At 40.2% G+C, this 12880-nt stretch overlaps 1 protein-coding gene across 14 annotated transcripts in view; it reads right to left on the bottom strand.

Moving 5' to 3' along the window:
- The window catches only part of RAD52 (RAD52 homolog, DNA repair protein), a 76934-nt gene that overhangs the window by 980 nt on the left and 63074 nt on the right, over window positions 1-12880 (bottom strand). For 13 of the 14 annotated variants that reach the window (XM_082349120.1, XM_082349125.1, XM_082349130.1 and 10 more), the window contains 4 exons: window positions 2365-2588; window positions 2080-2225; window positions 614-685; window positions 51-266 (listed from right to left, as the gene is read on the bottom strand). In XM_082349120.1, coding sequence (XP_082205246.1) covers window positions 51-266; window positions 614-685; window positions 2080-2225; window positions 2365-2588 — 658 coding nt within the window. The remainder of the gene's footprint in view (window positions 1-50; window positions 267-613; window positions 686-2079; window positions 2226-2364; window positions 2589-12880) is intronic. The other variant, XM_082349121.1, reaches the window with a different exon arrangement.

Raw genomic sequence — 12880 nt, 5'->3', positions numbered from 1 at the left:
ATTATACCCAGGTTCTCCCTTCCATTTCTGCTCCTAAAACACTTTGCTACCTGTTATGTGTTGGTTAAGGTGGTAAGTTTGAAGGTGCCAGGGTCCAGATTTTGCCTGTGGATTCTGGTGGCAAAGGCTCTGTGGGGTCCTGTTCCAGGTCTCCATCTCGTTCTTCAGGACAGAGGTGGCAGGGGCCTGTGGTGGTTCTGGTTTAGACAAGGGCTTGACCACATCGTCCCCTGCATCTAGAGCCATGTCCCACATTTCAAGACTGTCTGCAAGGACAGAGGTCACAATCAAATGCAGCATCAACAAACGAGGTGCTGGAAAAAATAACAGGTCGTGAGAAATGCTGTATCATGAGAGCTCTATATGATGGCGTTGGGAATTTCTCTTTCCCCGACCCGTGAAAGTACACCAAAGCCTCTCTCGGGTCAGGACAGGAGAGGAGCTGCCTATGTGCTATCAGTCAGCACTTTCTATAAAACCAGTGGAAATGAAGATATTTATGACTCTTTTGACATGTATTTGTGACGACGGAAAGTATACAGCACAGTAACTTACAGACACTTGATAGGTATTTACTGATTAGGACTGAAGTCATTCCTTTAGCCCTCCTGACCTGGAAGCACGTCTATCTGGGTGAGCGGCTCTGAAGCAGCAGTTCCGGCAGGTGGCACTGGTGGCAGCGCTGCTGCAGAGAAAAAAGGACAAAACCACGTAACCAAGCTGGGCCGGGGGCGGCCTTGGAAGTGCGTGCAAAGCCGCCTGGGGTTACACTCGTCGGCACGGCCGGCCAGCAGTAGAACTTGGGACCCTGCATCCTGGTCCTACCTACAGATCTATATAAAATAGGACTGACGATACTATAGTCTTTCTTCTCATCAAACTGCGGAAAAAACCTGAAAAGCTTGTTTCTCCTTTAGCAGCAGAAACGGAAGAGTTATTATAAGCCGTCTTGTCCAGTTTTTACTATTTGAAGCTATAACCCTTGTTCAAACAAACAAAATCTTAAGCAGAAATGAATATGTAAAACCAAGATGATGACTGTGTGATTCGGGGTGGGGGAAGTCCTGGAGATGACACCTCCTCCACCTCTGACCCCCAGAGCTTCCGCAATGGTTTGGAAGGTAAAGACCTAGAGTAATAATTCTTATTAAGAACGTACCCAGCACAGTAAGTTTTTTGGGTTTTTTTCCCCTACATTAACCTCAGCCTGCCAGTGCTGAGGGGAATTATAAAGAACTAAACATGAAGCAAGTCCTCCTGAACCCTCTTCATAATTTTTAGGGAGAAGCTGGGCAAAAATCCACTTGGTCTTTCTTTGTTTCTAGTCTCTGAGAAAGACTCCAAAAAAATCTGCATCTACTACTCCCACTGAACCTGGACTCTGAAATAAATGAAAGTTCACGGATAAAGAATTGCCAAAAACCCATTCTCTTCGAACCCAACTTTGCTTTATGTTCAGAGACAGCTCAGCGGCTTCCCTGCTGGCGCAGTGGTTAAGAATCCACCTGCCACTGGAGGGGACACGGGTTCAAGCCCTGGTCTGGGAAGATCCCACATGCCGCGGAGCAGGTAAGCCCGTGCGCCACAACTACTGAGCCTGCACTCTAGAGCCCGCCAGCCACAACTACTGAAGCCCACGCACCTAGAGCCCGTGATCCACAACAAGAGAAGCCACTGCAATGAGCCCGCACACTGCAACGAAGAGTAGCTCCCACTCGCCATAACTAGAGAAAGCCCACGTGCAGCAACAAAGACCCAATGCAAACAAAAATTAAATAAATAAATAAATAAATTTATTTAAAAAAAAAAAAAAAAAAGCCCAGAAAGGCTTTCTCATGTACACGTGGCCAAAGTAACTGAGGCCAAAAAAAGCTCTGTCCCCTGAGACATCTAGTTTCAGGTTATATCAGGGCCCGTCTCCTTCCCCCAAAAGACCAGTGTCTTCCTTTAGTCACGGGGAAACGCAAGGCAGGATGTGACGATTTGAGCCCTTGGCCGCCTCTGTGCTGTGCGCGGACCCGACCTGCTGCAGAGGTGGGGAGCAGAGTCGCCCCCAGAGCCCGCGCTCCGTCCTCTCACCGGGACCCTGCTTCTCGGCAGGTGGGCCAGACGGGGGTTCCTGCTGCTGTTTCTCCATCTGCTCCCGGAACCGCTGCTGCAGCTGTCTCTGCCGGAGCTTCCGCTGGTACGTGGCGTCGCTCTCTGTGGCAGCAGAGGTCGGGCTTCTGCATCAGGAGAGCAACAGGGAGGTGAGTTCCTGAGTTAACTGGTGAGCAGCAACACACAGTTCCCAAGGGAGCACACAGGCCAGCCAGTGTGCTGGCTCTGAAGTGAAGGCAGGAGTGGGTGGGTGGGGGGAGACACCTGGGAAGGAGCAGGGGCGGGGAGGGCACGCGGCCCACACTCGGAGCTGCTGTCCTCGTCCCCGGCATCACAACGTGGTGGCTTGGTCTGCAAGGGGACGTCACCTCCTGTGGTTTGGGGGGTCCCAGAGCCAGGTTCTGTCGGCAGCTGCTATATCTGGCTTGTTCCACAGATGGTTCAAAGTCTTGTCTCTTTGCTTTAGTTAAGTCCACTTCAAGAGGCAGCTAATGAGGGAAAAAAGGGGAGAAAACTTCTTCCAACTGCTCTTCCCCTTCCTCAAGGAGCTAGATACCTGAAAAATGGCATTTCACAATCCTCTATCCATCATTCCTTCTAGGTCCTAAGAAGCTGGGACAAGGGATCCATAAGTTCAAGTCATTTTAATTATATGAGGAATAAAACAATTTCATTTTCCACCTATGCCATTCTGTATTAATGAAGTTTTGATAAGAAGGAATCATACTTCAGTTTTTATTTAGGGTAAATGCTCTGTAAAATCTAATTTGAATCTTTTCTTGGCAACCGGATCTGATGCTCTCTACTTTTTTTTTTTAATGGAAATGATCACACATCATCACACTACAGAAACCCAGAGATTTTTCAGTTGGGAGAACTTCTCTCTCAATTAATAATATGATGCTGATAGAATAAAGGAGTATGAGGGATTGGGAGGACTACATTTTGCATAAAGATAACCTGAAAATGAAAATTATACTGTGAAATTTCGTACTGATATTGAGAAGTAAATAAGTTAAACCCTGGTGGCCTAGTGGTTAGGATTCTGGGCTTTCATTGCCGTGGCCAGGTTCATTCAATCCCTGGCCAGGGAACTGAGATCATCCTGCAAGCCACATGGCACTGCCGGAAAAAAAAGAAACAAAAAAAAGAGAAATGGGTTTATGCTACGACATGGATGAACCTTGAGGACATTCTGCTCAGTGAAACAGGCCAGTCACAAAAGGACAGACATGAGATGACTCCACTGACACGAGGCCCTTAGAGTAGCCAGACCAAAGAGACAAAGTAGATGGTGCCCAGGGCTGTGTGGAGAGGGGTGCTGGCATCATGTTTAATGGGTCTAGAGTTTCAGTTAGAAGAGAAAAGAGCTACAGAGATGGATGGTGGTGATGAGTATCCCACATTCTGAATGTATTTAGTACCCCTGAACTGTACCCTTACAATGTCTAAGACGGTACATTGTGTTATGTATGTTTTACCACAATAAAAGAAACTGGGGGAAAAAATGAGCGCTGAAAAAATTTTAAAAGACTGACGATGCTAAGTGCTATTGAATGTATAGAATAATTGGAACTCATACACTGCCAGGTGGGAGTGGGAGTTTGTACAACCATACTGGAAACTGGAAGAATCTACTAAAACTAGGCATATGCCCAGCCCTCTGAGCTGACCCAGTAGTTCCCAAGGTAAATGGGTGAGTATGTGCACCAAGAGGCGCACAGGAACGCTAACAGCAGCCCTGTATGCAAAACAACCAAAGGCTATGAAAACCTCAAATGTCTATCAAGTCAGGGTGGGAAAGTCAACTATGGCAGACTCATGCAACAGAGAAGATACCGCAGTGAAAATGCTACTACATGCAACAAGAATGAATCTCACACACATGTGGAATGAAAGCCAGACACAAAACAGTTCGTACTATTTGATCCCAAAAAGTACAGAACAGTCAAAACTAACCTATGTCGTCAAAAGTGGTTTTCCTCGGTAATGATGAGAAGGGGAGGGGTTGGCAGCAACTGCAAGGGACACACAATTGAGACATTCTGGGACATGGGGATGCTCCACCGTGACTCAGAGGCTGGTTATGTGGGTGTGTCTGGTCTTAGAACTCATCAAGCTGAACATTTACGACGTGTGCATTGTCTGCATGTCTGTATGTACTTTTTAACACTTCAGTCACTTTTTATAAAGCATAAACTGTACAATCTCATTATATAAAGTTCAAAAACAGGAATAAATCTGAGACTAGAAGTCAGAATAAAAAAGTCAGGACAGTAGTTACTTTTGAAAAGATAAAATCAAGGTAGTGAATGGGAGGGGGCAAAATGGAGTCCTGGAGTGCTGATAATATTCTGTTTCCCTGTCTGGGATGTAAATAGCTGTGTTCACTTCTAGAAATCAGGCTGTGCCATTACGATGTATGCAGTTTTCTATATATATAGGTTGCACTTTGTTTAAAAAATTCATTAAAAGAAAAAAGTGACAAAGAAATGGAGAGTGACGTCAGCACACAGCAGACCAGAAGCTCCAAGTCTCTCTCACAGAGATACCAAGCTGACAGCAGTACACAGACCAGATACCTCTGTAAGAACCCCAGTGGCCAGGTGAGAGGCTGCAGCACTCAGGCCAACATAAAACCAAGACAAGATTCCAGCAAAGGAGGGAGCAAAGTTCACGGCATTCTGCATGCCTGCCTGCCCATGGCCATGCCCCTGCCCCTGTCTGGCATAGAGCAGTACAAACAGAGGAAACCTCCCACACTGGGGCTCTTCCCTCTGGATGGAAACGAAAGAGTGGACTGTGCATCTGAAGTTCCGGGGGCTTGTCTGGAGGCTGCCCAAGGCACTGGTTTCTGTCTCACCTGACGAAATGCTGACAGAATCAGGAGCAGAGTTTGAAAGTCACTAAAAACAAGAGGTGAGCGCCACAGCACATAAGAGCTGCAGTTCTGCAGTCAGATGCCAGAAGGAGGAGGAGACTGTAAAAGACTTGAGAGGTCCTAGAACCTCCAGCCGGGCTGACTGTCACAGATCTTCCCCTGCACAAAGCCAGTACAGAAAGACTGGGAGAGGTGGTTGTTTTTTCAAATGCCCAGATCTCAGCAAAAGATCACATATAAAGAAACAGGGAGACATGGCCCAGTCAAAGGAACAAAATGAAACTAAAAAAACTGACCCTGAAGAAATGAAGAGCTATAAGCTGCCTGACAAAGAAACTAAAATAACTCAAGGATGCTCAGTGAACTAGGAGATCACAGATAGACAACTCAATGAAATCAGGAAAATGATGATGTATATACAAAATGAGATATCAACAAAGAAAAATGACAACAAAGAAGCAAGCAAATTCTGGAGCTGAAAAATTCACTAGAGGCATTCTACAAGCAGATGTGATCAGGCAGAAGAAAGAATCAGCCAACTTGAAGACAGGTCATTTGAAATCATCTATTCAGAGAAGCAAAAAGAAGAATGAAGAAAAATGAGAGCTTAAAGGACTTATAAGGGCACTATCATGCTACATATTTTAAAAGTCTTAGGAGAAGAGAGATTACTGGTGAAAAACTTGCAAAATCTGAGGAAAGAAAAGATGTCTAAATTCAAGAAGCTCAAAGAACTACATCTAGGATGAGCCCAAAGAGAACAAGGCATATTATAATCAAAATGTCAAAAGTCAAAGACGGTACAACAATGAACTATCAGAAAGAGAAATTAAGAAAACAATCCTACTTACAATTGCATCAAAAAGAATAAAACACCTAGGAATAAATTTAACCAAAGAGATGAAAGACCTGTACTCAGAAAACTAGAAGACACTGATAAAGAGGTGGATACAAATAAATGGAAAGATATTCCATACTCATGAATTGCAAGAATCAATATTATAAAAATGTCCATACCCGAAGCAATCTACAAATTCAGTGCAATCCATATCAAAATTCCAAAGGCATTTTTCACACAAATAGAACAAACAATCCTAAAATTTGTATGGAACCACAAAAGACCCTGAATAACCAAAGCAATCCCGAGAAAGAAGAACAAAGCTGGAGGCATCACACCTCCTGATTTCAAACTACCTTACAAAGCTCTAGTAATTAACAGAATGGTATCGGCACAAAAACAGACATAGATCAATGGAACAGAATAGAGAGCCCAGAAATAAACCCACGCATACATGGTCAATTAATTTATGACAAAGGAGCCAAAAATATACAATGGGGAAATGACAGTCTATTCAACAAAACTGTAAGAAACTGGAGAGTAGGGACTTCCCTGGTGGCACAGTGGTTAAGAATGCACCTGCCAATGCAGGGGACACGGGTTCGAGCCCTGGTCCAGGAAGATCCCACCTGCCGCAGAGCAACTAAGCCCATGCGCCACAACTACTGAGCCTGCGCTCTAGAGCCTGCGGGCCACAACTACTGAAGCCCATGTGCCTAGAGGCCCTGCTCCGCAACAAGAGAAGCCACCACAATGAGAAGCCTGCGCACTTCAACGAAGAGTAGCCCCCGCTCGCCGCAACTAGAGAAAGCCTGTGTGCAGCAACGGAGACCCAATGCAGCCAAAAATAAATAAATAAATAAATTTATTTAAACAAAAACAAAAGAACTGGACAGTCACATGCAAAAGAATTAAAATGGACCACTTACACCATATACAAAAATTAATGTTGGATTAAAGACCTGAAACCATAAAACTCCTAGAAGAAAACACAGGCAGTAAGCTCCTTGACATTGGCCTTGATGGTAATTTTTTTGTATTTGACACCAAAAAGCGAAGACAACAAAAGCAAAAATAAACAAGCGGGACTATATCAAACTAAATAGCTTCTGACAGCAAAGGAAACCATTAACAAAGTGAAAAGGCAACCTACTGAATGGGAGAAAAAGTTTGCAAATGATATAACTGATAAAGCATTAACATTTAAAACATATAAAGAACTCATACAACTCAAAAGCAAAACCAAAACAAAACAAAACAATTAAAAAATGGGCAGAAGATCTGAATAGATATTCTTTCAAAGAAGACATACAGATGCCCAACAGGTACATAAAAGATACTCAACATCACTCACCATCAGGGAAATGAAAATCAAAACCACAATAAGATAGCACCTCACACCTGTCAGAATGGCTATTATCAAAAAGACAAGAGACAACAAGTGTTGGTGAGAATGTGGAGAAAAGGGAACCCTTGTGCACTGCCGGTGGGACTGTATGAGAAAAACTATGGAAAACAGTTTCCTGAATAAACTGAAAATAGAACTACCATATAATGCAGCAGTGTCACTTCTGGGTATTTATCCAAAGAAAAGAAAAACAGTAACCCAGAAAGATATGCTCCCCCATTTTCACTGCACCATTATTTATAACAACCAAGACACTGAAGCAACCTAAATGTCCACTGATAAAGAATGTAGTAACGGAACATTATTCAGGCATAAAGAAGAAAATCTTGCCACCTGCAACAACATGGATGGATCTTGAGGACAATTTGCTAAGTGAAATAATTCAGACAGAAAAATAAATACCATATGATCTCACTTCTATGTGGAATCTAAACAAACAAAAACTGAGCTCATAGATAAAGAGAATAGACTGGTGGTTGCCAGGGGTGGGGGGTGGACAAAATGGGTGAAGGGTGTCAAAAGGTACAAATGTCCTGTTATAAAATAAATAAGCTCTGGGGATGTAATGTACAGCATAGTGACTATAGTCAATAACACTGCACTGTATATTTGAATGTTGCTAAAAGAATAGATCTTAACAGTTCTCATCATAAGAAAAAAAACTTCACCTATGTGTGGTGATGGATGTTAACTAGACTTATTGTGGTGATCATCTTGCAATATATAAAAATACTGGGGCTTCCCTGGTGGTGCAGTGGTTGAGAATCTGCCTGCCAATGCAGGGGACACGGGTTCGAGCCCTGGTCCGGGAAGATCCCACATGCCACGGAGCAACTACGCCCGTGAGCCACAACTACTGAGCCTGCGCGTCTGGAGCCCGTGCCCCGCAACAAGAGAGGCCGTGATAGTGAGAGGCCCGCGCACCGCGATGAAGAGTGGCCCCCGCTTGCTGCAACTAGAGAAAGCCCTCGCACAGAAACTAAGACCCAACACAGCCAAAAATAAATAAATAAATTAATTAATTAATTTAAAAAAAAAAATACTGAATCATTATGTTGTACAACTGAAACTAATATACAGGCATACCTTGAAGATATTGCAGGTTTGGTTCCAGACCTCCACAATAAAGCAAATATAGAAATAAAGCGAGTCACACAATTTTTTTGGTTTCTTAGTGCATATAACAGTTGTGTTTACACTATACTCTAGTATGTTAAGTGCACAACAGCATTATGTCAAAAAAAAAGCAATGTACATACCTTAATCAAAAAATAATTTATTGCTAAAAAATGCCAACCATCACCTGACAATGCAGTTGCCACAAACCTTCAATTTGTAAAAAATGCAATTATCTGTGAAGTGCAATGAAATGAAGCACTATAAAACAAGGTACGCCTGTAATGTTGTATGTCAATTATATCTCAATTTTTAAATAAAAGTCGAAGACAGAGAAATCTTGAAGACAGCAAGAGAAAAGCAAATCATCACATACTGGAGTGCCTGCCTAAGATTATCAGATTTCTCAGCAGAACTCTTACAGGCCAAAATGGAGTGGGATGATATATTCAAAGTCCTGAAAGGAAAAACTTAGCGAAGAATAGTGTATCCAGCAAAAGTATCCTTCAAAAATGGAGAAACTAAGATTTTTTTCAAATAAACAAAAGCAGAGGGAGTTCATTACCACTAGACTTGCTCTACAACAAATGCTAAAGGGAGTCCTTCGAACTGAAACAAAAGGATGCCAGGCAGCAACATGACAATAAAAAGTCCTCCAGTAAAGGTAAATACGTGGACAAAAGCAGTAACCTGTATCACTATGATTTTGGTACATGGAATTTAAATGAAAAAAACCATTAAACTTATATAATGAATACAGATATTAAATGTAAAAACCATTAAAACTTTTATAACTATAAATCTATGTTAGTGGACATACAATAATATGAAGATGTAATCTGTAACATCGATAACATAAAGTGGGGTTGTAAAGGACTAGAGTTTTTGTATGCAATTCAAGTTATCAGTTTAAAATAGAATGTTATAACTTTAAAATGTTTTATATAATTGCGATGGTAGCCACGAAGAAAATATCTATAGGATATACACAAAAGTAAACAAGAAGGGAATCAAATCATGTTACTACCAAAAAATCAACACAACACAAAGGACAGCAGTAAGAGAGGAAAGAAGGGACAAAAAAAAAAAGCTAAGCTACAGGACATACAGAAAACGATTAACAAAATGACAATACTAAGCCTTTCCCTATCAATAATAAATGTAAATGGATCAAACTCCCCAACCAAAAGCCAGAGATTGGCTGGATGGATTCAAAAAACAAGATACAACTACATACTTCCTACATTAGACTCACTTCAGATCTAAAGACATACACAGGCTGAAGGTGAAAGGATGGAAAAAGATATTCCATGTAAATGGTAACCAAAAGGGAGCAGGGGAGGCTATACTAATATAAGAAAAAATAGACTTTAAGTCAAAAACTGTTACAAGAGACAAAAGAGGACATTCTATAATAATAAAAGGGTCAATTAACTGTGAAGCTATAACAATTATATATACTTATATACCAAACATCAGAGCTCCTAAATATATAAAGCAAACTTTGACAGAATTGAAAGGAGAAATACACAGCAAGACAATAATAGTAGAAGACTTCAATACCCTGCTTTCAGTAACGGACAGAACCAAACAGAAGGTCAATAAGGAAACAGAAGATTTGAGCACTACAGACCATATGGACCTAAGACATATAGAGAATATTCCACCCAACAACAGCAGAATATACATTCCCCTCAAATACAAATGGAACATTCTCCAGGAGAGACCACATGTTAGGCTACAAAACAAGTCTTAAATTGAAGAAGACAGAAATTATACAAAAAAAAATCTTTGCTGATCACAATGGAATGAAACTGGAAATCAACTGCAGAAGGAAAAATGGAAAATTCACAAACGTGGAAATTAGTATTTTCTTAAGACAACCAATGGGTCAAATAAATCACAAGAGAAATTAGAAAATATCTTGAGACAAATGAAAATGAAAACACAGCATACCAAAACTTACAGTTTGCAGCAAAAGCAATATTAACAGGGAAGTTTCTAGCTGACACAAGCTAGGAGAAGATAGGAAATAAAGCTTAGGGCAGAGATACATGAAACAGAGAACAGAAATACAATAGGAAAAAAAAATCAACAAAACTGAGTTAGTTTTTTGAAAAGATCAACAAAATTGACAAACCCTTAGCTAGATTAAGAAAAAAAGAAGACTCAATAACTAAAATCAGAAGTGAAAGAAGGGACATTGCAATCGATGCCACTGAAATAAAAAAGATTATGAGAATACTATGAACAATTGTACACCAACAAATCAGATAGCCTAGAAGAAATGGATACATTCCTAAAACACACAACCTACCAAGACTGAATCATGAAGAAACAGAAACAGACCAGTAACTAGTAGAAGAGTGTATTAGTAAACAAAAACCTAACAACAACAACAACAAAAGCCCAGGACTAAGTGGCTTCACTGGAAAATTCTACCAACCATTTAAAGAATTAACACCAACCGTCAAACCCTTCCAAAAAACTGAAGAGGAGGGAACACTTCCAAGTTCATTCTATGAGGGCAGCATTATTCTGATACCAAAGCCAGACAAAAACACTATAAGAGGAGGGTGGAAAAAAAGACACTGCAAGAAAACTATAGGCCAATATCCCTGATGAATACTGATGCAAAAATCCTCAATGAAATACCGGCTCACCAAATTTAACAGCACATTCAAAGTATTATACACCATGACCAAGTGAGATTTATTCCTGAAATGCAAAGATGGTTCGACATCCACAAATCAATCAATGTGATCCATGAACAAAACCACCTGCTTGTCTAAACTGATGCAAAAAAAAAAAAAAAAAAATGTCTGACAAGATTCAATATTTTTTCATGATAAAAACATTCAACAAATTAGGAATAGAAGGAAACAACCTCAACATAATAAAGGCCATATATTAAAAGCCTACAGTTAACATCATACTCAATGGTGAAGACTGAAAGCTTTTCCTGGAAGATCAGGAACAAGGCAAGGATGCCCACTCTCACTACTTCTCAACATACTGGAAGTCCTGGCCAGAGCAATTAGGCAAGGAAAAGAAATAAAAGGAATCCAAATTGGAAAGGAAGAAGTAAAATTATCTCTGGTTGCAGATTACTTGATCTTCTATGTAGAAAACCCTAAAGACGCAACAAAAAAAACTGTTAGAATTAATAAACAAATCAGCAAAGTTTCAGGATACAAAATCCATATAAATAACAGTTGTGTCTCTATACACTAATAATGAACAATCAAAAAATTAAGACAACAATTCCATTTACAATAGCATCAAAAAGAATAAAATACTTAGGAATAAACCTAACCAAGGTGAAAGACTTGTACACTGAAAACTATGAAACATTGCTGAAAGAAATTAAAGATGGCACAAATAGATGGAAAGACTTCCCATCTTCATGAACTGGGAGACTTAATATTGTTAAGATATGCATACTACCAAAGTGATCTACAGATTCAGTGTAATCCCTATCAAAATTCCAATGGCATTTTTTGCATAAATAAAAAAATTCATACAATTTATAAAGAATCTCAAGGGACCTCAAATAGCAAAAATAATTTTGAAAAAAAAAAAAAAAGAACAAAATTGGAGGACCTCCTGATTTCCAAACATATTACAAAGCTTCAATACTCAAAACAGTATGATACTGCCATAAAGACAGGCACATAGGTCAATGTAATAATACAGAAAGCCCAGAGATAAATCCTCATTTTTGACCAAATGATCTTCGGCAAGCGTGCCAAGACTACACAATGGGGAAAGGAGTCTCTTCAACAAATGATGTTGGAAAAACTGAATGTCCACACACACAAGAATGAAGTTAGACCTGTATCTTACATCATATACAAAAATAAATTCAAGATAGATTAAATACCTAAATATAAGACCCAAAACTATAAAACTCAAAGAAGAAAACACAGGGGAAAAATTTCATGACATTGAATTTGGTAATGATTTCTTGGATATGACACCAAAATACAGGCAACAAAAAAAGCAAAAATATACAAATGGAGCTATATCAAACTTAAAAGGCAAGCTATGGAATGGGAAAAAAACTTTGCAATCATATCTCTGATAAGGAGTTAATAGCCAGAATATATAAAGAACTCCTACAACTTGACAACAATTAAATCAAATAGCCCAATTAAAAAATGGGCAAAGAACCTGAGTAGACATTTCTCCAAAGATGATACACAAATGGGCAATAAGCACATGAAAAGATGTTCAACATCACTAATCATCAGAGAAATTCAAATCACACCCATTAGGATGGCTACTATCAAAAAAACAGAAAATAACCATGTTGGTAAGGATGTGGAGAAATCAGAACCCTTGTGCACTGTTGGCTGAGTTGCAAAATAGTGCAGCCATCATAGAAAACAGTATGGAAGTTCCTCAAAAAAGTTTTTAAAAAAACCAAACGATCCAGCAACCCGACTGCTGGATATATATCCAAAATAACTGAAAACAGAGTCCTCAGGAGGTATTTACACATCCATGGTCGTTACAGCAGTATTCACAATAGCCA

Source organism: Balaenoptera borealis (assembly GCF_965194805.1).
Source record: "Balaenoptera borealis genome assembly, chromosome: 13".
Taxonomy (NCBI): domain Eukaryota; kingdom Metazoa; phylum Chordata; class Mammalia; order Artiodactyla; family Balaenopteridae; genus Balaenoptera; species Balaenoptera borealis.
Note: the sequence above shows the minus strand (reverse complement) of the source record. Positions and strands in the feature narration are given on the sequence as shown.